The 27,237-nt window shown below is 47.2% G+C and overlaps 1 protein-coding gene, 1 non-coding gene and 1 pseudogene across 8 annotated transcripts in view; 1 reads left to right on the top strand and 2 right to left on the bottom strand.

The window, feature by feature from the left end:
* Positions 1–27,237, bottom strand: part of GREB1 (growth regulating estrogen receptor binding 1) — a 131,295-nt gene that overhangs the window by 65,928 nt on the left and 38,130 nt on the right. For all 7 annotated transcript variants that reach the window (XM_009183691.4, XM_021924583.2, XM_021924580.2 and 4 more), the window contains exons 2-5: positions 20,351–20,668; positions 14,538–14,657; positions 10,361–10,537; positions 853–1,035 (exon numbers count right to left, since the gene is read on the bottom strand). In XM_009183691.4, coding sequence (XP_009181955.2) covers positions 853–1,035; positions 10,361–10,537; positions 14,538–14,657; positions 20,351–20,507 — 637 coding nt within the window. In that variant the 5' untranslated portion in view covers positions 20,508–20,668. The remainder of the gene's footprint in view (positions 1–852; positions 1,036–10,360; positions 10,538–14,537; positions 14,658–20,350; positions 20,669–27,237) is intronic.
* On the top strand, positions 15,341–15,459 carry LOC116270373. The gene has a single exon (XR_004178420.1). It is a non-coding gene; the product is annotated as a 5S ribosomal RNA (ribosomal RNA).
* Positions 15,753–15,927, bottom strand: LOC116270465 (annotated as a pseudogene).

The raw sequence follows: 27,237 nt of genomic DNA, 5'->3' as shown, positions 1-27,237 counted from the left end.
GGTTCAGGGACTTGTGTGGGGCATTGTTCAAGCCGAGCTGTCTTAAGTCAGGTTCTCAGCCTTGGTGCCAGTGACGTTTGCAGTGGGCTTCTTTGTGCTGGGGGCCGCCCTGTGCGCTGCAGAATGTTCAGCCATACCCTGGTCCCTACCCCAGATGCTGGTGGCACCATCCAGTCATGACAATCAAACTTGTCTCGAGTTATGGCCAAACGTTCCCTAGGGGATGAAAGTCACCCATGGTTGAGGACCACTTGGGTGAACTACTCAATTTGGGAAGATAAGAACCAGCACCCCAACTACTTGCCATAGGAGGTAATGCACAGTCTGGCCCTCTGTCAACTTTCTCTTTTTTTTGAGATGGTGTCATGCTCTGCTGCCCAGGCTGGAGTGCAGTGGCACCATCTCAGCTCACTTCGACCTCCACCTCCCGGGTTCAGGTGATTCTCCTGCCTCAGCCTCCCGAGTAGCTGGGATTACAGGTGGGCGCCACCATGCCTGGCTAACTTTTGTATATTCAGTAGAGACGGGGTCTCACCATGTTGGCCAGGTTGGTCTTGAACTCCTGACCTCAAGTGATCTGCTCACCTAAGCCTCCCAAAGTGCTGGGATCACAGGCATAAGCCACCACGACTGGCCCTCTGTCGACTTTTAAACATCCCATCCAATTAGACTGTCACTGTCAACCAGCTTAACGCTCGTAACGAAACGGAGCATTTTCCATTTCATAGGCCTGGCCTTTTGCCTGTGATGTGTGCTGCTATGCAGGGGCCTCTCCCCAGCATCCCAGCGACAGCCACCGCGGGCCACTTGGGGGCCCAGCACTCCCACCTCCTCCACAGCCAACCTGCCCACCTGAGCCTTTCCAACAGATTAAAGGTCCTTTGGTGAGAGTCCCTTGTGCGTTACGGACCAGATAATACTTCAAGTGTTTCTGCTTCTTGGGTTGAGTGGTCAGTTTCAGATTTATATGATTGGAGAATTCTGTGAAGTAACAGAAGCCTTTCTTTCCACAGCCAACACAATTCCCAGAGAAACCTGGAGAAGAAAGTAAACCATAAACATCTTTATTCTTTTAAATTTATTTTTTTTAGATGAAGTCTCGTTCTTGTCATCTAGGCTGGAGTGCAATGGCACAGTCTCGGTTCACTGCACCCTCCACCTCCCAGATTCAAGTGGTTCTCCTGCCTCAGCCTCCCAAATAGCTGGGATTATAGGTGCCTGCCACCATCCCTAGCTAAATGTTTTTGCAGTTTTTAGTAGAGATGGGCTTTCACCACGTTGGCCAGGCCGGTCCTTTTCAAATAAGACAGAGTTCATCCAAACTCTGAAGATCCACTTCCTGTACCACCAGCCAGAGAACTCCACAAGGCAAGCACTCCACCCTCTTAGACTAGCCCAGAGGTTAAGACGGCCTTGACTCAAATAAAAGAGGACCAAGAAGACTTAGCGATAGAGATGGGCCCAGGCAAATGTGAAAGATTTAACGTGCTTGGGGGCTACCTAAACATCTATGTAGAGAGCAAACTTTGCAAGACAAGAGCCGTCCCATTCCACCGTGTACACGGATCGGGGCGCCTGAAATGATGCGAGAGCTCTTATTTCTGGAGGGGTGGGTTAGTTCCATTCTCAAAGCAGTGTGACTAGTGAGATGGGCTACACTGGGACACCTCTTAAGAGTCCAAAATTCCATCCTGCTCTCAACTTGATCCCGTGAGTTTCTGAAAAGAAATCAGGAGAGCTCTGCAATGCCTGGCCGGCACGCTGGCGAGTGAATTCTGTGGCTTAGCAGCCAGTGGACGGAGACGCTCTGCTAGAATGTGACTATCTTGCTGCTGCTGGCCTCTGCACCAGGCCTACAACTGACTTTCTGGGAGGCGACGGAGGCTCCCGTCAGCTGTGAGGCTCTAACCAAGCCTCCTACGCGGTGGCAATGACAAAAACACCTCCTGGGAGCTATTAAAATCCAGAGACATGTGCCTGAAAAGACCTTCACACACTGTAAAGCCTATTCAAACCATAGGCAGCGGGAGTGCTGGTTAAGATGAGAAATGTGAAGACTTGGCTTCTGCCCAGGATGACTGCTCTTATTTAAACGATCATAAGATGGCCTTGCTTCACCCACCGGTATGTCTGGTTTCTACAGGTCCAAAGGCCTTCGGCTGCGGAGATCCTGAAGCTAAGACTCATGTGTCATATTCTCCATTTGATAAGTCTACAAAGGTCATTGTGCCTGAGGCTGTGAGGGCCACCCGGCTCTGTGTGTAACTCTGCTCTAAAAGTCTCCCTAAGGTCTCTGGCTAGTGTTCAAAATAACTGCAGTTAGTGAAGGTTAAAAACATCTCCACAGATAAATAAGACATCTACATTACAGAGGCCGACTGGACTCCCTGATCTATTTTGAGCGCATTTAGTCTTCCTCAAAAGGCATTAGAAATAAGGACAGATCTCTTGGCCTCACCATAAGGACAGTTACAGGATAATTTACCTTCCACAGTCCTATTCCCTCTGCGCCAGCACAAACAGTAAGGTCCTGACATGAAACACTGTCCTCTCCAAGTGCTCGCTTTCCATGGGACAGGCAGGGAACTAACACGCACAGGGAACCAGGGCCATTCTTGCCATTCATCTCAATCCACAAGTGCCACAGGAGCCAGTCAACCTGGAGGGCAAGTCCTTCTTTGTGAAATCAGAGAACCAGAGAGGCCCATTGTTCAAATCCATAGCTACAGAAAGTGTGGCATCCAACTCCAGCCTGAGGATGACAGTCTTGCCCACAGGCCTGGCATCCAAGGCTGCCCTGATGCCCCCTGGCCTTCATCTCCAGTTTTATTCCTGTCCTTCCTCTGATATGCTAATTCCCAGCTGGACTCCCCTGCCTCTCAACCCAGCCCACTCCCACTGCCCTCCATTGACAGGCTCATCCTCTCCTCCGGGGCCCCACCTCTACACATCCAGCCCTCACTCAACATCCTGCTCCAGTGCCTACTCCCAAGAGCCTTCTGTGACCCAAAGGCTGGCTGGTACTTTCCTCCAGACTCCAGGCTCTTCCTGTAGCTCAGGGGCCTCTGAACATCCCAGTGATTGAAATTTGTGTCTTTTTCCCATCATTATTCCTCTAAGCTCGCAGCATGACTGCACGTGTGAGCTGTGTGTGTGCAAGTGTACAGGTACTGACTAATGCCCCACACATGGCAGGCAGCCAGTTAATATCAAGAGGGAAGAAAAGAGAGAGGAAACAGGGTAACTGTGAACAGCAGCCTGTCAGGGTTTCTGTAAGCACTCTGATGGAATAACCTCATGTCTTTATTCATTGGCCTCCAACTTAGGGACGCTTGAGATAAACCCGGCTCAACTGCTGCCTAAAAACAAGGCCCGAAGAAACCTTCAGAGCTCCCTGGAAGGGCTTCTAAGCCTGTTGTTTAAAAGATGGATGAACAGGAAACAGAACTGCAAGACGCTAAGAGCAACTTGCCAAGGCCAGGCTGTCATCCCTCTCCAGAGACAGCTAAGCAGGTTACAGGCCTCTGTCCCATAAGAAACACGGGCTGGGGACCATGGCTGTGCGGCAGAGGCCATCTCCATCTCCTCCGATGGGATGGGAAGCATAGACAACAGGGAGCCCTTTGTGATTCAGAAATGAGGGTGGACACCCTGGGTCTTGCTAGTACAGGAAACATTTAGGGACTCAGCGAGCAAACTGCTTTTCTGCTTTGGCAAAAACTGTCTGGTCAGGAGACCCAGCTGCTCTTCTGTGAGCTGTCTTGGAGAGACAGCCACAGAGGCCAACCAACAAAACCACAGGAGAAAGAGGGAAATAATGAACTGTTCTCTTCAGAAATCTACCTTAGGACTTGGAAATCTAGAAAGTTTTTTTATATGATAGGCTTAGAAAGCATGGGATCCTGCCTGAAATCTCAAATTCCTGCCGGGTGTGGATATCCAGAATCAAAATTCTTCCTTCAGTGTCCTCACCATGGGAAACAGTCCATCATAAACACGATTCTTGTCACCACGCACAGCCACACCCTGTGATTTTCCCGTGTGTCTAGTTTAGCAGCTACAGGTAGCATTTGTTTAACAAGCACGTCCTGGGCAGGTATGTGTGCTGGCCGCTGAGCAAGCCTCTCCCCTTCTGCTGAGAGGACAGCTACATCCATTCCCCCAACCCTTGCAAGGGAGTGTGTATAAGCCTGGATGTCTGAGGGGCCTGGGTTCAAATCCTAACTACAGTTAGGTGATGTGAGGCAGGTAACTAACACCTCCGAGCTTTGCTTTCCTCATCTGTCAACAAGGCGACAATAGCGACTTCATAGTGCACCTGTCATGGGCCAGGCACTGTGTCAAGCATGTTATAAATGTTCTCATTTAAACCTCATGAAGTCTGACAAAGCAATCAGCAGCAGTGTCCCAGTTCATAGATGAAAGCATCAAGGCAGAGGGAGAGACAGAAGCCCATCCATGGTACAGGGTGACCCAGCCACGGCTACAGGGTAGAAAGTGCTGGAGTTAGGATTTGAACGCATCTCCTCCCAAAAACCCACCTTGTAGGAGCACTATGGGGGTGAAGTACCTACGAGATGTCTAACATGTCAGGGGCACTCTGCAAGCAGCCCTCCTTTCTCTACCCCGGACTAAGCTGTATTAGGAAGGCGAGCACAGTAGGGGTCATGACACTCACATGCGGCCCTAGGGGAGCAAATAGATAGCCCCCACCCCTCCAACAGTGTGAGATGTGGAGGAAGCAGCTCCATTTCTCTGCATTTCCATGTTCCAACCATCAAAGGGAAGGCTATGACTAAATGGGCCCTATGCCTCCTTCTAGGACTAAAGTGACATGATTCTTCTTGGAAGCATCCATAGGTGGCTTCCTTCAGACCCAGTGGTCTCTGAGCACTTGGCTCATAGAAGGCTGGAGATGGCCCAGATTTACTGCTGGGGCCACTCCCTCTGCAGAGGGGTCCTCCCACAAAACCTCAGGGATGCCTCTAGAAGTTCACCTGTACCTGACCTTTCTTCTAGAACCACAGTCCAAGGAGATCTCGCTGATAGCCACTGCACCAGAGCTGGGAGCCACAAACATGTCCCCCACGCCTGATGCCTCCATCCAGCGCCTTCCCAGGAGAGTGGATGCTCAGAAGGGCCTTACTCTAGACCACTGTCCCTGTGCAGAGGGCCACTTGGCCCTAGTCATCAACCCTCCATGAAAAAATGCAAATCTGACGGATATTGTTATGCACAAATATGTTTAGAAAGAAAATCTGATAGGAAACAAACCAGGTGCTCTGGGCAAGACATACATTAAAAATGCATGGTTCATAATTGGGTAATGTTTTTGGTTAAAAAAAGAAATGGTCCCTGTTAGGAAGAAGGAACAGACACAGTTAAATAATCCCACGATTGAGGCAGAAGGACTGGTAGCAACGACAGCAGTTCCTCAAATTCGGGCAGCATTTTCGAGTTTATAAAAATCATCATATAAAGAGCTGAGTTATCCTCAAAACCGCAGTCAGGTACCGCGTACATCTTTATCCCCTTTATAGATGGCAAACCTGTAGCCCCAAGGCAGGAAGTACTTCTCTGCCAAGATGGGACTGGCTGTTCCAGCACAGTGTGCTATGGGGAAGAATGGGGAAACAGCAGGAGTAATTTAGGAAGGCAATTCCAGGAAGACATCCTGGCAAGTGGGATTTAAATTGGGCCTGAACAGCAACTCTCTGTTCCTTCCAAATAATGAGCCTTGAAAGCCCACGAGCTCAGACGAGCACACACTACACCTAGCAACTAATGACCACCCTCCCCGTGCCTGAACATAACAGTTACTTGGGACAAAAATAAGATCATCTTTGGCTCATTGTGCCATATTAATTGAAAAAAGAAAAAACAGAATCTGGGAAATATTATTTTAAATCCCAACCTGGATGGAGAAAGGAAAAGACCATGGGCAAAGTAAAACAAGGTTTTATATATATATATATGCGTGTGTCTGTATATATATATATGCGCCCAGAGCCCCTGCCTTGGTATTTTGGCCAAATCCCAGCTCAAGTGTAGAAATGGCCCCCTTGTGTTGGGGAAGCCTAAGGAGCCGTACCAGGATTCCAGGTGAGACAGGAAGTGGGGCAGGGGTCCCAGGTGTTCCTGGGGAAGATGAAGCACTCAGGGGTGGTAAATAGTATGATGTTGTGAGGTTTGAAACATGAAACTCTCAGGCCATCGTACTCCTCTAGAATCCTGCAGTAAGTTTATAACTAGTTCTTCTGCCTCAGTTTCTCCCTTTGCATAAAAATCAGTTGTGTGTCTGACTTCTAAGCGATCTTCTTAAAACACAAATTAAAACACAGTCATCTAAATTTAACATCTAACACTCTAAATATCCTTTAAAATATCAATTATAAGGGTAAAACGAGGGAGGAAGGACCTACACATTAAGAAAAATTTGAGACACAGCAACCAAATGCTTTAGAAGACCCCTGTCTGGATCTTGATATAAATGCACCAATTGCTTTAAAAAAAACTGTAAGATACAATTTGAACACACTGAATATTTGATAATATTAAATAACTGTTAAATCTTTTAGATATGATAATGGTATTGGGTTTCTAATGAAAAGCTGTTTTTTTGTTTTGTTTTGTTTTGTTTTTAAATGGAGTTTCACTCTTGTTGCCTAGACTGGAGTGCAATGGCTTGATCTCTGCAACCTCCGCCTCCCAGGTTCAAATGATTTTCCTGTCTCAGCCTCCCGAGTAGCTGTGATTACAGGTGCCTGCCATCACGCCCGACTAATTTTTGTATTTGTAGTAGAGACGGGGTTTCACCATGTTGGCCAGGCTGGTCTCGAACTCCTGGCCTCAGGTGATCCACCCCCTCGGCCTCCTAAAGTGCTGGGATGACAGGCGTGAGCCACCGCACCTGGCCCCAATATCTTTTAGAGATAATGCCGTGTGGAAATTTACAGATGAAATGATACAATGTCTGGGATTTGTTTCAAAATCATCCCAGAAAGGGAGAAGAGGGGCACATTATCAACGAAACAAGATTGGCCATGCGTTGGTAACCGTGAAAGAAGGCTAGATCACCTCATACCATGAGACTCTGTGCTTCTGTAGTTTGAAAACAGCTCCTTTTCCGAGCAGAACCCAGCTGGGCATCCCACCCTGCCGCGCTCTCTACCAGCCTCCGCTCCAGCCACAGAGCACTCCAGCCACTTCTCCAGCGTGCCATGCTGTCACGCACAGGGAGTTCCCTCTGCTGAGACGCCCTTCATCCTCCAGGACCTGGGCATCAGGGCCAGACCGTCGGGGTTCAAACAGCGGGGTGGCCCTGAGCAAGTCAGTTAGCCTCTCTGTGCTTTCATGTCTGTATATAACTCTAGATAATAACAGACCCACCACATTGGCTATTTTAACTTATTTCGTGCAGTTTCTGGCACATGATAAATGCTCAAAAAGTGCCAACTGCTCTTAGTGTTTGGTTTCTGTTGCTGTTATTCTCCAATTGGCAAAATTCTACTCATTTTTCAGGGCTCAACTCAGATACCACATCCTCCCATTCCCATCCTCACTGGGCCCCTCTGATTCCCGGAGCACCTTACCCTGTCTGTAGACCATGTTGCACAAGGATGTATTGTAAGATTTATTGACAGAGTTGTTTGTTGTGGATTTCTAGGCTGATTCTTGGTGTGCCTGCGTCCCCCCACCCTGCCCCCAGACGTAACTGAAGGTCCAGGCTTTCATTTCAGGTTATATACTCAGTAAATGCATGCTGAATTCTTTGCCTGCTGAATGAACAAAGGACTCATTTACTCCCATCTAAGAAAAAAACAATCTAGTGGGATATGTTTTCCTTCTTTATGTCTGAGCTGTCAACTCATTTAGATAAATTACCGGGCAATAAACTGAAACAAACACCTAGATTTTAATCTTTCAGCTTTTTCAGATAAAATACCTGAGTTGATTAAAAGTCACTAAAACAAGTCTCCTAATACTGCTGCTTCCTCTAAGGTATTCCCCAGCCTGTATTTTATAGATCACTAAAAAGCACTGAGCTCTGCCACTGCAGGGCTGGAGGGCGCCACCTTGTCCTGTGTAGCCATCAGACTTAATTGCAGGAAACCTAAACAGTGTTAAGTATGCAAGCTGAGAGCATAAAGTTATTTTATTAAAAGAAGAAAGCGATGGTTATTACCAACCAGGCCTTGTCACCCATTTCAGATGGCTTTTGGCAAGCAATTAACAAAGCTCCTACTTCCTCTCTTCGATGAGCTGGCTCTGTTACTGAGCTGGTGGTGAAGGAACTGAAAGATCCTCGTCTCTGCAGGCCAAGAGGCAGAGCCTCCTTGATTTACTGCCCTGGCAATTCCTTTACAGTCACAAAGTGGTGGAATCCAGACGAATCCCCGGCCACTGCCAGATCAAACGCTAAGGCGGCCACCAGGCACGGCCTCCCGGACTCACTTTCATCCTGGGCGACTGTGGTAAGCGTTCAGTCTGTCATTGAATGATTCCATCAGCTTCTTTGCTAGAGTGGGTTTTCTGGGATGATTCTGTTTTAGAGAACTGGTTACAGCGAGTCCATGAGCCTGCCTCAAGAGAGTTGGCCAAAATGTTTTCTCTCCTTCGTCACTGTCTAGTGGTGGTGTCCCTCCAGCGAGCATTCACCTGCCTTGTGTCGGAGTTCACACACGTGTGTGTCCCCAGCGCCTTTGTGGTAGGAGCCATCTCATTTCTTCTCCCTTCTCCATTTTCATCCTTTGCACAGCTCCTCAGACATAAAGTGTGCTCAATAACTACCCATGGAGTGAGTTTATCCTCCCAGCTTTTGGGGCCGTATCAAGTGCAAAACTGGAGGCTTCAATGTCTATACCCATGGAAAATATGTAAGAAATTGTGGGGGTTTTCAATCTAGAAGTTTTTCCCATAAATTCTCACAATCAAACTTGCTCTGCATGAAGACTGTTCCTGAGGCTATATCTGAAGTGGATCATTACCAATCCTGCCTCCTGCCCAGATTGCCTCCAAAGAAGATGCCAGGCCAGATGGAGGGGGCTGGAGCCACAGTCACAGGATGAGAACAGCCAAAGGGCCAGGGCACATGTGGAAGTCACCTCTCCGCTTCATGGATGAGGACACAGAAGCCCAGGGGGCCACAGAGGGACCTGTGGGCAGATGCAGGACAGGAACCCAGATCCCTGGGCTCTCAGTCCACACCTTGGTGTCCCTAGATTTTACTCCACAATGGGGGAGACTGCTGAGTGATGGCCTGGCACACAGTAAGAACTCAATTATATCATATGAGCAAAGGCAGCCAGGCTTGGCAAGGCCTGGCCCCAGCTCTGCACTCAGAGCCTTAGTGGGCCAACGGTTGTTGGAAAGATCAAAGGCTAGTGGTGTCCAGGGCTGGAAGGGAAAGCAGCGGCTCCCCCATCTTGACCCCATGTTGACCTTGACTGTGGGATGGTACCAGCTAGAATCTGGAGCCAGGAGGACTTGAGTTTGAATCCTGGCTCTGTCCCCTTTACTCATGCGACCTTGGGCAAGTTAACAGATACAAGCCCACCTATAAAACTGGGATAATAAGGACCACCTCTTGGCTGGGCATGGTGGCTCCTGCTTGTAATCCCAGCACTTTGGGAGGCCAAGGTGGGCAGATCACTTGAGGCCAGGAGTTTGAGACCAGCCCGGACAACATGATGAAACCCCATCTCTACTAAAAATACAAAAATTAGCCAGGTGTGGTGGCGCGCTCCTGTAATCCCAGCTATTTGGATGGCTGAGGCATGAGAATCGCTTGAACCCAGGAGGTGGGGGTTGCAGTGAACTGAGATAGTGCCAGTGCAATCCAGCCTGGGCAACAGAGAGAGAGTCCATCTCAAAATAAATAAATAAACAAACAAGCAAACAAGCAAACAGACCATGTCTTGAGAGATGAGTGATAAACCAAAGGGGAAAACAGATACAGGGTGCCTGGCAGTCCTTCAGGACAGAACATTCTGGAGGCAGCAACACACTCAGCCTCATTCTCCTCTGCCTCTGTAGGCTATTTCTGAGACTGTCTAGGACAGGGTTTGTCACCCATTCCTGACACAAGCGGGCACTTAGGGATGTCTGAAGAATAAATGTATGAAAAATGAATGCTAAATGGTGAGCTTTCTGCCGGGATGCAGTCATACTGTAAATGCATCTCATTTGCATTCCATTCCACAAAGAACTCTTCTACCAAAAAACATAAACAGGGCTGCATGCTGCACCTGGGGTCCCAAAGATGGTCCCTCTGTTGCCACCACCCCCCGCTGTGACCTCCCTTGACCTTGCTCTACCCCAGTGCAGAAAGAGCCACAGAGGAGGACAAAGCAGAACTTACCAAGAAGAGCATTGTGGCCATTGTCATCCGGCAAGAACCTCTTGTCAACGGCGCACACCAGGAGATGGTCCGGTAGGCTGGGGGACTTGGCCCCCACGAGGAGAAAGCCCGCAGGGACGTCAATGGGCTCATTGGAAATGGAGACGAGGCGCAGGTCCTTCCCGGCCTGGCAGAACCCTAGGAGGGGTGGACAGGGCTCACACACTGCCCAGGGCTTCCCAGAAGCGGGGTCACAGGGGCAAAGGGAGGAAACGCTCTGGGTCTGCTCAGGAGAAACCCTTATCTCTGGGTGTGCTTGACCTCAAAATTAATCCTGAGAGATAAAACTATAATCTTAGTTGGCCGGACATGGTAGCTCACGCCTGTAATCCCAGCACTTTGGGAAGCCAAGGCAGGAGGATCACTTGAGGTCAGGAGTTCAAGACCAGCCTGGCCAATGTGGTGAAACCCCATCTACTAAAAATACAAAAATTAGCCAGGCGTGGTGGCACGCACCTGCAATCCCAGCTACTCGTGAGGCTGAGGCAGGAGAATCATTTGAACCCGGGAGGCGGAGGTTGCAGTAAGCCAAGATTGTGCCCCTGCACTCCAGCCTAAGCAACAAAGTGAGACTCCATCTCTCTCTCTCTCCCTATATATATATATATATACACACACACACACACACACACACACACACATATATACACACACATATATAAAATCATAGTTATCCACGACACAGATCACACATTATTTGTCTATTGGTGCCACCATGTAATGCACATTAATGTGCAAATGAAGCTCAACAGGAAGAAATTTTAAACACATGACGGCAAATGGAAACATATACAAGATAAATCCTTAAGAAACTGAGGGTCCTCTGATGTTTCTTACATGCTGCATTTTTTGGGGCTGAGAAAGAGGCCATCATGAAAAACGAAGGCTGAGAATCTGATAGCGTCGGTTTCCTCTAGGGGGCGGTGAGGAGGACTCGTGGCCAGGACACAGGCACAGAGCAGGCCGAGAGCACGGAGATTCTCATTCCATGCCCTTCGGAACCTTTTGCGTTTTAGAGTTTGTAAATTTCCTATTCAAATAACACATCTCTACAAATATTTGGGGGGAAAGGTAAAAGAAAGAGCCAGCTGAGATTAATTTGGATAAGCCTTTTCCAGGGTCTTGTCCCAGGTAAGGGTACACCCAGCTCCATCTCCTGTGCTCTGTGTAGCTTTAGCTCCCGACTGAGACCTCTCTGGGAGCCCCGATGAGCCAAGGCCTTCCCAGCAGAGCGCTACAGGACATCATGAAGACTTTGCTCCTGCGTGCAGGGCTTCCCCACTCACCGAGCATTTGCTCCACGGTTTCCCACGTGCCGCTGGGCGGGGGCAGGAGAAAGCAACACCTGTGAGGGAGACACTGGCAGGCGTGGGGCCAGGACCACCACATGCCAGGCACTGGTGAGGCAGGCTCTGCAAAGCTCTCATCTCATCACCTGCAGCAAAGTGTGGCTGTTCCCATTTTGAAGATAGGGAAACTGAGGCTCAGAGAGGTTGGGTGATTTGCTGCAAGCTACAGAGAGGTGGACCAGGAAGGGAGGCCAAGCTGACTCCTAGGTTTGGAGCACGATATAGTCTGGCTGTGCCCCCACCCCCATCTCATCTTAAACTGTAACTCCCACAATTCCCACATATTGTGGGAGGGATCCAGTGGGAGGTAATCGAATCATGGGGGTGGGCCTTTCCCACGCTATTCTCGTGATAGTGACGAGTTTCCCCACACAAGCTCTCTTGTCTTGTCTGCTGCCATGTGATGTGCCTTTCACCTTCCACCATGATTGTGAGGCCTCCCCAGCTACGTGGAACGGTAGGTCTAAGAAACCACTTTCTTTTGAAAATTGCCCAATCTTGGGTATGTCTTTATCAGCAGTGTGAAAATGGACTAACACAGGGCAGTTCCTTGCATTGGCTTGGGGAAGGGAGGTCAATTCCCTGAGGTCAACGTCAATCCCCAGAGGTCCCCTAACTCTCCGACCTAGGTCCCTCCCAGCCTGGTGTGGTCCATGCTTTCTGAAGAGCTGGAGGGATGTAGGCTATGAGTAGTCACCGTGTTTACTGTATTTATTTGGAAATTATGTGAAAATATAATGACCATTGGAGAGTTTACTTCTTAATGTTTTTTTTTTTTTAAGAGATAGGGTCTTGCTATGTTGCCCAGGCTGGCCTCGAAGTCTGGGCTCAAGCAATCCTCCTGCCTCAGCCTCCCGGTAGCTGGGACTTGACTATTTGCGCCACCATGCCTGGCTGAAGAGTTTACCTCTTACCATTTAATTCAGTGGCCTTTTAAATACTTAGACACTAGAAGTCCTACCTCACTAAGAGCCACCATATTGCCTTCCCCTTGCCTGGAAGAGCAGCCCAGCAAGGGCCGAGTCCCTCCCCTCCCAGTCATCATGCTCAGAGTCAAGTCCAGACCCCAAGACAGAACACATGGGGCCTTCACACCAAGTCTCATCACTCTTCCAAGCCTGGCTCTGCCACACCTCAGGCCCCTACGTAAATAATCTTAGCAGTTCCCCCAAATGAGCTGTAATTTCACCCGACTAAGCCTTTGCACATGCTGTTCCCTCTGTCTGGAACTTCCCAGCTTCCTCCAAGCCCTCCACAGTCTCCTGGCTGACTCGTACTAATCCTCCAAAACCCAAAGGGCCACCTCCTCCAGGAAGCCTTCCCAAAACTCTCTACCTGCGTTAGAGCCCCTCCTCTGCTCCATGCACCCCTGCTTGCTCCCAACTGCGTGCAAAGTGTCCACTTCCCTGTATAGCTCCCATCAAACAGGGATCTCTCATCCCATTTATCTCCATATATCCAGAGCAAAGAGTTCAATAATTACTTCAATTACTGCTTAATTTAATAATAACCAGTTAGTTATCTTAAATAACTAAGGACTGAGCACAATGCCTGGACATTGTAGGCATTCCAAAAATATTTGTATGGGGTACCACAGTGTCCTATGTAAACCCTTTTACAAATAAGGAAGCGGAGGCTCAGAGAGATGCAGAGATTGGAACGCAGCTACTCAACTATCTGCTAAGCAGCACGGCCTGCATGTTTCAGTTGTGTCTGATGCCCAAAGTGATGTTCTCGCTGCTAACTGGCCTCCCTGCTTGACTGGCATGGTGTCAGGACAGATGAACTCACTAGCAAAGAGGTTGTGTGGCACATGGGTGTCAGAGTCAGGGGTCTGCCCCACGCCTCTCTGAGTGCACAGCACAAGCTCTCAGCACAGGGCTAAGCTGCCACCCGCCCAGCATCTCCAGGCTTCTGTTCCTCAACAGTGAAACTGTACCATTACTGACTGAACAGGGTCCCTGAGATTATGTGTATCCGCCTGTTCAACACTGACATACTGATGGGTATGAAAGATTATTCCAGACAAGCATGGTGGCTCACGCCTGTAATCCCAGCACTTTGGGAGGCTGAGGCAGTTGGATCACCTGAGGTCAGGAGTTTGAGACCAGCCTGGTCAACATGGTGAAACCCCATCTCTACTAAAAATACAAAAATTAGCCAGGCATGGTGGCGTGTGCCTATAATCCCAGCTACTTGGGAGGCTGAGGCAGGAGAATTGCTTGAAGCCAGGAGGCGGAGGCTGCAGTGATCTGAGATTGTACCACTGCATTCCAGCCTGGGCAACAGAGTAAGATTCTGTCAAAAAAGAAAGAAAGGAAAGAAAGGAAAGGAGAGGAGGGGAGGGGAGGGGAGGGGAGGGGAGGGGAGGGGAAAGGAAAGGAAAGGAAAGGAAAGAAAGTAAAGATTATTCTTCCTAATCACTTCTGAGTTCAATATCCTGTGCAAACAGGCCTGAGTAGGGAAAATGTACTCTAGGTTCCAAGCAACCAACACAGAAAAATGAATGTCTGGCTCCCAAGCCACTGGTAAAGTTGAGGCTGTCCAAAGAGCAGCACAGAGGCCTGCCTTAGCATCCCAGCATGGTGTCTCTGGAGCTCCCGCTTCAGGAGGGCAGGCTGGGCCAGCACCTGCTGGGGGCCCACAGGCATGGCTCACACCTCAGGGAAAGCAAAGAGGGAGACCAAAGAGGACCCCTGCAGCACAGTCACAGGCTCAGTTACCGGCCTGGCCACTGCCTCCAGGCAGCATAGCAGGCACTGCCTGGCCAGGGGCTGGCAGAGGCTCACCATCTGTGGTGCAGCATCCTTCAGGCGGAGGGTGCAGCTGGAAAGGGTTTGGGGGGCTGTTTGTTTCCAGCCCTCCTTCTCCCTCTTCTTCCTCTTCCTCATTGTCCACTCGGCTACCACCTAGATGGGAGAAGAAGAGTGATGAGCAAGGCAGCTGCTGTCCGGCCTCAGAGCTTCCCCCAGGGCCTTTTCTCTGCCTGGATTCTCAGGCTTAACAAGCCCAGGCCCCACAGGACTAATCCAGAATGGGTTCCACCCATCCTTAACAAGCACTCAGCAAGTCTAGCTAGTTCGGAATTAACTTGTCCTTACAAACACTCTGTCAGTCGGGTTTTATCAACCTTCTTTACTAGGGGGAAAAGCTGAGGCTTGCTCAGGTTGGATGACTCGCCCAAGGTCACACTGCACACAGACCTGGACCTCATGACTCCAAATTCAAGTTCACTTCTCTTCCATCTGCCACAGCTGCACATACACTAGACGTTTAATATGTGAAGAACTGGCTGACAAGGACTGAGCGCAATGCCTGGACATAGTAGCATTCCAAAGATATTTGTGTAGAGGGTTCATAGTGTCATAGGAAGACCATTTTACAAAAAAGGAAACGGAGGCTCAAAGAGATCCAGCAACTGGCCCACGGCTACTCCACTATGTGCTAAGAGGCCTGGCCTGCGTATTTCCAGCCATGTGTGATGCCAACGCTGATGCTCTCGCCCCTAACCTGCACTGCTTCATTTGGGAGACAAAATGTAGGTAGTATGAACAGCTTCACACAATACAAGAGAGCTGTCAAACTGCACATTGTCTATGGCCATACCACCCTGAACGCACCTGATCTTGTCTGATCTCAGAAGCTAAGCAGGGTCGGGCCTAGTTAGTACTTGGATGAGAGACTGCCTGGGAATACTGGGTGCTGTAGGCCAGGCGCGGTGGCTCAAGCCTGTAATCCCAGCACTTTGGGAGGCCGAGGCAGATGCATCACCTGAGGTCGGGAGTTCGAAACTAGCCTGGCCAACATGATGAAACCCTGTCTCTACTGAAAATACAAAAAATTAGTTGGGCATGGTGGTGCGTGCCTGTAATCCCAGCTACTCAGGAGGCTGAGGCAGGAGAATCACTTGTACCTGGGAGGCGGAGGTTGCAGTGAGCCGAGATTACGCCACTGCACTCCAGACTGGGCAACAAGACCAAAAACTCCATCTTAAAAAAATATATATATATATCCCCAAGGGAAGAATGCATGTAAACATTACTAGACACACAAACACACACACACATACAAATAGCCATTCTAGAACAGGGTCAGGTACGGTAGGGATGTAGGACGCTTTTTTTAAACTGATAAGAACAGATACTACACTTGATCTTAACCAAAAGGCTGAGAAGTGATGTAGGAAGCTTTTTTTAAGGGAAATAATATTTCAGAAGGAATGGTCACTGTTGAACAGGTCAGGACAGCCTAGAGGTGGCCATGGAAATCCCGCCACTCCCTGAGCCTGCGCTCTGTCACTACAGGGAAATGAACTCTCAGCTCCAGCAGGCAGGGCCTCTGCCCTCGCTCTTCCCTGTATTCCAGGCACCCACAAGGAAGCTAAGTATGACTGTGTTGGGCAGCCCAGTGGCTCTGGGGACACAGAATCGTACCTTATTCACTAAGTACTGCTGGAGAAGGCAGGATCCCAGGCTGTTGAAGTTTAATCCTACCAACTTCTTGTAAGTTAGACATTCGGAGTAAAAATCTTTCTCAACTTCTCTATCTTTTAATATCATTTAATAAATAGCATACAGAGTTCTTCAGGGAACAGGGTCATTATGAACATCCTTAACACACTGGGCTAGGATACAGGCACTCTTCACTTCTTCTTTCTTCTTTCTTTTTTTTTTTTTTTTTGAGACGGACTTTTGTTCTTATCGCCCATGCTGGAGTGAAATGGTGCGATCTCAGCTCACTGTAATCTCCGCCTCCTGGGTTCAAGCAATTCTCCTGCCTCAGCCTCCCAAGTAGCTGGAATTACAGGCACCTACTACTATGCCCAGTGAATTTTTGTATTTTTAGTAGAGATGAGTTTCACCATGTTGGTCAGGCTGGGCTCAAACTCCTGACCTCAGGTGATCCACCCGCCTCGGCCTCCCAAAGTGCTGGGATTATAGGCGGTGGCGCCTGGCCCACTTCTTATTTCTTTGTCTTCTCCTCCAGTATTGGTTTATTTGCTGTCATGTCTCAAACCCTCACTTACCTTGGCTCTAACACCATCCATCCATCCAGAGGGCTAAGCAACCTGGGTTAATGATGAAATCATGTGTAGTAGAAAGAGACTGGACTGGAAATCAGGGAACTCAGGTTTCTGTAATAGCCTGGGCCACTGCCTATGTGGACACAGGAAAGTTACTTAACCTCTCTGTGCATCTGATCCTGCCTCTTTAAAATGAGGTGGTTAATCCAGACAAACCTTAAGGTCACCTGGAGTTGTGATGGTCTGTGTGGAAAAACACGGCCCCCAGAGCTGCATGAGATGTTCCAGATGTGGTTTAAACAGTAGAACATACTGGAAAGACAGCCTCACAATGGCTACCATTTCAAACGGGCTTGTGGGACAAGAGGCAGAAGAAGCTGAACGTTTCCAGCAGGTGGGAACCATGACTTTGGGAAGGTCACAGCAGGAAGTGACTCAATAATTCCTGATCTCTCAGTCTTCCTGGGCTTAGAGGACACAGAGGTGGTAGGAAGGCTGTGAAGAGATTACCCAGAGGTGGGGTGGGGAAGGAGATACACTCTTGAGCCTGCTTCGGATGCTTTCTTCCTGGCATTAAAAATAGCAGGCGTGGTTTTAGCAGAAGGTGTAAAGAGTCATGCCCAGACCCCAGGCTCCAGCAATGCAGAACAGGTCTCCGTGTTGGGGACACAGAAGACTCTGTCTGCAAAATCGACTCTGGCCTCTAAGCCAGCACCATAGAGGCTCAGAGGGGATGTCACAGACACCAGCTATCAGTGAAATAAGGGAGACACAATCCCAGGAAAACTAAAACCAGCAGCCCCCAAGGCCCGCACCGTCGCAGCAAAGGGCACACCCGGGAATGCCTGCACGTGATTCTGCTAAGCTGCTAAGAACAGGAATTCAGACTCTCAGAAGGCATGAAAGAAGAGGGTCGTAAGCCTCAAAAGGTCAAAGAAAGAGCTCAAAATCCAGTCAGTAAGAAAGCAGGATTAAAGGTCAAAGGTCTACGTCAGATATTGCAGGGGCTGTGATGGGAAGATCCACTAGCAACAAGCTCGAGGGGACATTCCTGCCCGGGAGCAGACTAAACCAGACGTGTTTACCCAGGTCTCCTGGCAGGACGAGAGCTCTAAAATGGCATTAGACAAAACCAACTGGATTGGGAGCTCAGAATCCTAATAACAAAACACAGGAACTCAGGGGCCCTGAAGCACCGCTTCCCTCCATTCCGTACAAGGCTGCTGCTTTCAGTGTTGACATGCGATTGTGTTTTCTTTCCATGAGCACAAACTCTATGGCATTCTAAGTAAGTGGGACTACAGGATTTTACCTATGTCCTGTTTAATGAATAAATACCTATCCCAAAATGCTGGACAGTGTCTGTTTTGTTGATCTCTCTTCTTTAAAAAAAAATCAAGAATGTATAAAGGGCTTTTCCCCTATAGGAGGTGGTAGGTTAAGAGCCCAAATTCAAAGAGCAAAGTAATGAGACTCCTGCTCAATCCCCCGCACAAATACATAAAATGTTAACAGATCAAGGGGTGTTCAGCATACCAGCATCCCGGTCATAAAAACCATCTTTAATGTCATTGTCTGAGGAAGGCCAGCAATGAGATAAGAAACCCCGACAGACAGACACAAGGAGATGTGGCCTGGATAAGCCTGTCTGCGCCAGGTTTGACTATGCAGGAAGCAGGGGCTCTAGCTGAGTGCTTGGTTTAGGGTGACATTTAGCAAAGCAAAAGGAATCTGTCTCTTCCCACCAGCCCCCTCAGCCCCCTTGTTTTCCCGCACTAGAAAGCCAAACTCTCGGAGGACTTCTCTCTTCTGTGTGTTGGACAAATGGGAAAATCACAGGGCTTGGTCCAGTTTTCATAGCAACGTGGAGCTGGACAAGCCGACTGACAGCTGGCAGGGAACCTTCAACCACAGCGCCGGAGGAATGAAGGCTTAAGCCTCAGTGCTGCCCCTGCACAGTGCCACATCTCCAGCAGCAGATAAGGGCACCCTGAGCTGTCGGAATATCAGACACAGCCTCCCACTTAAAGGTGGGCAGAAAGCAACTATCACGATCTTTCAACAGGAGGGAAAGCTGATTTGGAATCCTCAAAGGGCTTTCTATTCCTCTCTCCCACTGTGGGCAGCCCTGAGTCTACTCAACCCCTTGTCTGTCCCCTTTTTATCTCAGAGCTTGGCCAAAGCTGTGTGTGCAACTGCTGCTCAGTCACTCAAGCTTCCAGCAAGCCACCCTTCCATCCTCCCAAATCACAGAATTCAATTACTTCGGCTTGTGAGGTGAAAGCACTTTGTGGATTTTAAGGTATCATTCAAATAAACATTACCATCAGTATCACTATTACTAACACATCATTAGCCACAAAGCTCTTCAATACTATAGAGGTAGAGGATGACTAGGTAATTCATATTCCACCAAAGTCTTTCAACTGGCCAAAAACAGTCCATAAAATACTCTCCAGCCATTCCTCAGCTCCCCATAAAATCAGTCACATCTCCCATGCCAGAAAACATCGGTGCTTTTGATGTGAATGCCAGAGAATTCTTGGTTTTCCTAATGCATGGTTTTGACCACAGTCTAGTTTCTCTCAGACCCAGATCCAGTTCTTCCAGGGGTTTAGAAGGGCCATTTGCAAGGTGAACTTAGTAACGGACGTTTTAAACAATGACACAAAAATGCCTCCCTGCTAGAATAAGGAACTATCAGATCTCACACAAGCTCAGTGTGGGGCCCCTTGAAGACAAGACCTCCACACCTCGTTTTTCTCTAGGTGCAATTCTCTCCAACCCAACCATCCCCTTCCACATACACACTCACGCACAGCAAGACCACCCCAGCACAAGACCTGGCTCACTGAGTGCTTTCTTCTTTAATTCTAGTTAGTTAATTTTTGTTTTAAAGCATAGCCCCCTTTTCACTTCAATAGCTAAGAGAAGTCTGCAGGTAACTTCAAAGACATCAACTTACAAAAAGAACTTCCATAACAGAGCGATCTCATACTATGGATCGCTGAGGGGTTACTTCTGACACGAAAACACATGGCTATAAAAAACAATCATTTCGTTCTCTGCATAATTAAATAAACTCTAAAAAGTCATCCCCATGCCTGAAGAGAATTTAGTTCTTTATTCCTGGCATATATTAAATTTATAAGGGTTTGCTTTTGGTTTTTAAAAGTTTCTAAGAGTTCTCGTACCTACTATTACTTTGCAAAGATAATAGCCACAAATCACAGGACAAAGAGAAGGAATATATTGCTGAGGGTCAAAATTTCTTGCTTTTCCAAGTGAAAATGTCAAACCTTCTAATAAGAGCGTAAGTAACAACCGATTGAGAACAAGTTGTCCTCTTCCTTTCTCCCACTGATTCAATGAATAATTTTATTTCTTGCAACTTTATGGCTGAAACTTATTTACATTTTAGCCAAAGTAAGAACTTGTACACAATTTTCTTTTTCTAATAATTCTTTTCTGCTCGATTCAACGTCTTCTACATAAAGAAAACAGTTTCAAGTTCTGGTGCTAACACTAACTGTGCACAATAAAAGAAATACACAAATAAAAGCAATGTGCATCTCCTACCTTCTAGAGCGGCAAGCTGCTGCTCAGCTTCCAGGTACAGCTGGGAAAAGATGGGCCTGGGCACCAGGTTGTTGGACCGCAGGGATGCCTCGATGGAATTGTGCAAGACCTCTTCAAAGCGTGTCGTCTTCAGCTGTCCAGCGTAAGAATTTCCCATCTTCAAGAGAATGGAGTCTTCTGTTTAAAATGGCATCTCAGATTCGGTGCAAAAGTCTGACTCCACGCAAGGTAGAAGGTGAAACAATTGCAAGGAGGAAGGGCCGTGTAGCCTCCGCTCAGCAGAGACCGAGAGAGGGCGGCTGTCCTCAGCTGCAGCTACTGCCGGGCAATTACAGGAAGTTATATAAGTAACAGCTTTCTCTAATTTAGCACTCAGCAGAGCCTGACACCTCTTAGAATATTTCACTAGAGGTGCCTCTTTGCCATCCCCAGATTTCACAGGACTCCCACTTTTCCCAGAGATGTGGTCCTGCCCCTGAGAGTTCCCAGACGAATGATGCTTCATTTTCCATGACCTGCAGACGAATGGGCCCTCCGACACTCTTGTAAGTGACGGCAACTGAGCAATCCACCACAACCATTCCCAGATTTGAGGATTAGAGGAGCCGGCCTCCCCCCACCTTCCCGAAAGAGAGGCTAGCAGGTCTCCCATCATTGTCTTTGCTGGTAAAAGGCTGATTATTCTCATTCTTCCTTTAAAATGTTTTTTAATCTACTAAATGTTTCCATGATTCAAGTAATACAGAATTAAATCTGGAAAACGTGGAAATCACAGAGGAGTGGGAAAACGAGGAAAATCACTGACATTTCTATCCCCCAAGAGATTTATTTTCTATCCCCCCAAAAATCACAGAGAATCACTGTGATTTTTTTTCTGCAGCAGCTTGAGATATAATTCACATACCTTACCACTTAAAGTAGACAACTCAATGGTTTTTTGTATATTCACAGTGTTTTGCAACTATCATAAGATCAATTTTAGAACGCTTTCATCACCCCAAAAGGAAACCCCAGACCCATCACTCTGAAACCCTCCAACCTCTCCAGCTGGAGGCAATGATTAATTTATTTTCTGTCTCTATAGATTTGCTCATTCTGGACACTTTGTATAAATGCAATCATTCAGTACGAGGTCTTTTGTGACTGGCTTCTAGCTAATGTTAGCACAACGTCTCCAAGATTCATCTGTTTAGCATGAATCAATACTTCATTCCCACTCATGTACTTTGATGTATTGTTTTAGACTTAAATCTTTGCACAACTTGCAGGTGGGAAGGGATGGGAGATTGTATTCACATAATTATAATCATACTATAATACACATTTTTATTGGTTTTTTCTTTTCCTTGACATAAGCATTTTGCTCAACCCTCTTGCAAATGGTTTTAGAATAATTTTAATGGTCGCTTCCCTTGAGTGAAAATGCTGATATTTGTTCCGACATTTCTCCCTGATTATACATATGGTTAAATTTCTATTTTCAGTCCTTCCCAAGAACAGGCATTTAAATGTGTATATGTCCTTAATGTTTTCCATTTACTTTCTATTTCATTATATTTAGCTATTTGTTATATTTCCGTTCTACTTCCTTTTGGTTTAACTTGTACTTTTTTCAAACTTTTCAAAATAGTTACTTTATTGTCATCTTTGTTTTTCATCTTCATTAACAACGAAGACATTTAAGGCTACATGTTATCCTCCGGGCACCTCCTTTGCTATGGTACAAGGTTTAGTGTGAAGTGTTCTCCTTTTCTTTTCTTTCTAGACAGTTTATCATTTCCCTCTGATTCCCTCTTTGATCCGTTAATTATACAGGAGTGTGTGTTTAATTTTTAAACAGTCAAGATGGTGACGGGGGGGGGTGAGTTCAGCTTCATATTATTTACTTCCAGTTTTTAATAGATTATAATCAAGACTGTGGTCTTTAGAAACTCTACTTTTGAAACTCGTTCAGGGTTTCTTGTTGCCATATACCTGCTGGAGTTTTCCAGATATGAGAAAAGACATTTGTAAACTCTACAAGGGATGAAAGGAAATCGATCAGATTATTCAAACTGTTCTATATCCTTGTATGTCTCCTGTCTACTATCCTGTTCATCTTTAAAGTAGCATTTGACTTACAAAATGGCACCAGATGCCTGCACTGAAATGACCACAGAATGGCAGTTTCCTGCCTTCATCTACAATGACTGCACACACGCCCGTGTTGCGACTGGCTTCACCAGCCAGCAGAGATCTCCCATTCACTCTCACTCAAGCCATGTGTAATAAATTCCCCTCGTCCTTGTTCTGTTGGTGGCAGAGTAGCTTCAAGATGTCATCCTTGGTGCCCTGAAAGAGCTCTGCTTTCCCTCCGGAAAGTATAATAACTGGTATAGTCACGTTGATTTCCTGCCCCTATTGTAAGGAAGATTCAGCCTTTCCTCTTCCAACTAAAAGTAAATGGAAGGCATTAACCACTTCCTGCTTGTGGCAATAAGTTCTGACCGCAGGGCCCCTTGGTCAGCCTCTGCTTATAGCCTGGGGAAATGAGCTGTGGGAGGATTGCTTCAGGAATTAGCCCCAACAAAAAGAAAGTGCTCCTGAAAGAGAGAGGTCAGCAGCCGGAGTAACCTAACAAGAGAGCGGAAGAGGCTGCAGGGTCCTCTCGTCTGCCTTTTTTCTTGATCTGTTGCAGACTTTAATATGTGACTGAGGGGTTGCCAGCCACATTTGGGGACACCTGCATTATTCTCAACTCAGGGTGGTATGTTTAAAGCTGCCGCCAACTAATAACATCCCAAATGCCCTCTATTTCCACAGCATCTTTGTCTACAGAGCTTAAGGCACACAGGAAGAAGTTTTAAGTCGGACTCATTTTATATGCAGCCCCTGCAGAATCGTGTCCCCTGACGGAACGAACACATCGGGGCATCCAGACCCTCCCTGCCCAAGGTCCTGTTCAGCTGACCTCACAGCTGACTGGCACCCAGGAGACCCCAGCAGCGGAGGGACATGTAGGCCTGATGTAGATGGGGCAATAAAAACGAAGAAGGAAAAGTAATATCCATTGTCCAGCCACTGCGTGCGAGACACTGGGCACGCTCCCTACTTCACACACATGGTAGCCCACGGAAGAGATATGATGAAGCCCATTTTATAAATGATACGTTTGAATCTAGAGATACATAGCCTGCAGAAACGCTTGCTGAAAAAAAAAAAAAAAAGAAATAGAATGGGGAACAGAAAGATGGAGAAAGAGAGAGAGAAGCAAAAAACAACATGGCATAGGCATAGAAAAGTGGGGTTTTTGTTTGTTTGTTTTTTGAGACAGGATCTCACTCTGTTGCCCAGGCTGGAGTGAGTGTAGTGGCACGATCTCGATTCTGCAACCTCTTATCCTCCCACCTCAGCCTCCCCAAGTGGCTGGCACTACAGGAACATGCCACCACGCTCAGCTAATTTTCGCATTCTTTGTAGAGACGGGGTTTCGCCACGTTGCCCAGGCTGGTCTCGAACTCCTGGGCTCAAGAGAGCTCCCAAAGTGCTGGGACCACAGGCATGAGACACCATGCCCGCCCAGTAAAGTTTTCACACTCACAAAATTAAACCTTTATTTTATAGCCCTAAACAAACATCAAAGTTTTAATGTCTGTAAATAAATAGTGAACAAAAAAATGAATACCACTCCCTATCTAATGATGCATTTGACATCAGAACAGTAAGTACATACCACTAAAGAAGAATGAGGAGGCATTGCAACAGTATTAAAATTTGTGGTTCTTTTTGTTATTCCATTGTGGCCACAACCAAACAGTGTGGGGACTCTCTAGATACCATGGCAGGGCCCTACCTTACAGACAGGCCCTGACTGCAAAGCCACACCTGCTGGGTGAGGAAGGTTCGGGCCAGACCAGGCCTGTCATGGAGGCACATCCGGAGCTCTTTGACCCACTGGAATCTTGCATTTGACCAGTGGAGAACTAAAGACCCAGAAAGAGAAGAGCCTAGTTCAGGGTCAAACACTAAAGCTTCAATCCTCCCAAACGCCACATGGAGACAACACCTACAAAAGGCTTCCTTGGGATGGTCCTTCTTTCCCTGGCCTGGCCCTGACCGCTGGCTCTCTGTCCATGGTCTCTTTGCTAGACCCCTGCTGCAGTTATTCAAGTCTGCAAACTGCCTGTGGGATTTCTTCCATGCCCTAACACATCACATCCACCGCCTGCATTCCAAGGCCTGGACCAGTTTCTCTTAAGGCTGGTGTGTGATGCTCTTCAACTACAGAATCTGAAGCAGTGCCCATCAGGGCAGTGATGATGGCCAAACCACAGCCTTCACCTTAATGCAGAAAAGCCTGGCTGTACTAGTCTGTAAAGAGCAGGTGCAACCCGGCGCAAAGTGATTTAATCACCAGGCCTTGGTATTCTCATCTGTAAAATGGGCACTTAGAAAAATTGATTGTTCGTTATGGAGAGTAAGAGAGACACAGTATATTCAGTGCATGATCACTAATTTCTAGTTAAAACTGGGCACTCACAGGAAAAGAACTTCAGATTATAAATGACAAGTGACAAAAAAAAAAGCACTATTGTCCATAAGTACTACAACTTAAAAGTGGAGAGAAATCAGTGAGAACTTGTGTTGTCAATGGGGCTGGTACCGCAAGCAGGCCAGGAGGGTTGAGTAGGATATTTTTGGAAAAAAACTAAGAACAGCATTTGAGGAAAGGACAGGAGAGTGCAAAGGCAGGAGAACTCCAAGGGAACAGACATACTCTAGAAAAAGAAAGAAGTTCATTTGCCTAAGAGTAAATGGTTTACAAGATGACATAGTGATAGAATAACAAACACAAACCCAAGGGTGAAAATCAGACATTGTATAGGTGACAGTCACTCCCTGGAGCCGCAGAGCTAGAGACTGATGATGGTAAAGAAAATGCCTGTCAATCAGACAGAAATGATTGGGATAAAACTGGAGGGAAGACATGCAGGCAGGAGGCCGGGCGGATACTCTTTCAATAGGACCTTTGATAAGAGTGAGGCACAAAACGTTGCTTGGAAATTCTGTACATGGAGATGCAACTGGTTGCCTGGTGGGCTTCATGGGAGGTGACCCGATGTGGGTATGTTTCACCAAATCAACTTCAAACACAGCTCCATGTCAGTTCGAATCCCAGCACCAGTACCTAACTGCCACTGGCCCTTCTGATCCCAGAAGCACCCACGGGCTTGACCAGATGAAGCCAACTGACCCAGGTCAGTTTGAAGTGGCAACGGTGAGCTATCTCAACATGCTCCAGATGGCTGGGACATTGACCTGAGCTATTCTTCTCCCATGGTACTGGTAAATCTGTGTCCTTTAGAGGACTCGGGTAGAATGAGAATTTTTAGGTTGAGTTGAAGTTCAACTAGAATAAGTGCAGGGCAGAAGCTTCAAGGAAGATAAGCAACTATTAAAGGCAGGGACAAAGAAAGGAGAGGAGGCTTCTGGTGAAATGGGACAGATGGAGAACATGCATTGTCTCTAGTCCCTTCAAAACCTCACTAAAAGGACAATGAAGGAATGTGCAGGTATAAGCACCCAAAGACAAAGAGACAGGAGAGAAAATCACAGCAGACAAGATAGGCCAACAAAAGTTAGCATATTCAAAGCAGAGGAGAAGTAGGGCTAGACTTAGAAAGAGTCACAACTAAAGCCCAGTCCTGAATTTGGTGAGGCATCCTGAGAAGCAAACCAATTCAAACATACAGAACCCAGAGAAGGCTTAGGAATTCCAGGCAACAAGGTGAAAAGTAGGGCTGAAGAATGGGAGGACTCTCTCTCCCTTCCCGAGCTGCCTCTTCCCCTTCTCTGCAGAGGTCTGGGAGTTTACTCAGGACAAATTAAACCAAAGAAAATCTGGACTCTTGGACAAAGCTAGACACAGATATGAGATGCAGGGGTGAAAACAGGAAAATTGACTCAAATGATGCAATGTCCCTTCTCTCATTTCTTTTCTCCCATTGGCTCCCCTGAAGTGCTTAAGGACAGACAGATATTGAAAATTGGGGGGTACTCAGTATAACAGATCCATATCTAATCACCTTCTGTGAAGTCCAGCAGTCAACCAGCAGCTTTCTTTTATTAGTTATTTTATTTATTTATTCATTCATTCATTCATTCATTCATTATTTATTTTTGAGACAGTTTCGTTCTTGTTTCCCAGGCTGGAGTGCAATGGCACGATCTCGGCTCACTGCAACCTTCGCCTCCCAGGTTCAAGGGATTCTCCTGCCTCAGCCTCCGAGTAGCTGGGATTACAGGCGCCCGCCACCTCGCCTGGCTAATTTTTGTACTTTTAGCAGAGACACGTTTGCATCATGTTGGCCAGGCTGGTCTCGAATCTCCTGACTCAGGTGATCCACCTGCCTCAGCCTCCCAAAGTGCTGGGATTACAGGTGTGAGCCACTACACCCAGCCAATCAGCAACTTTCTATGCTGACTTAAAAATAAGCAGACATCCAAAGATCATCAGCATCACAAGGCTTTTGAGAAAATCCTTAAACATAAAACGTAGACACTAAAAGAAACAAAGAGACAAAAGAGAGCAAACAAAAACCACAAAGGAAACACATCTGCCACAGTTCATATCTTCAGAGGGATAATGTATCCACAAAACAAGAACCGTAAACGTGGAGAAAACGAGACGGAATTCTTAAAAACTGTTTAAACAATAACAGAAATGTAAACTTTAGTAGAAGGGCTACAAGGCAAAGTTGAAGACCAAGATACAAAGAATGGAAAAGAGAAGAAAATTGAAATGATTTTGTTATTGCATAACAGGACAACAGTATGAAGCTGAAGTTTTTTCAGTAGTTTTCAATGTCATTTTCCTACCATATTATTTCCAAAATGAGAGAAAAATA

Source organism: Papio anubis, chromosome 14 (genome assembly GCF_008728515.1).
Source record: "Papio anubis isolate 15944 chromosome 14, Panubis1.0, whole genome shotgun sequence".
NCBI classification, from domain to species: domain Eukaryota; kingdom Metazoa; phylum Chordata; class Mammalia; order Primates; family Cercopithecidae; genus Papio; species Papio anubis.
This window is presented reverse-complemented; position numbering and strand designations above follow the sequence as displayed.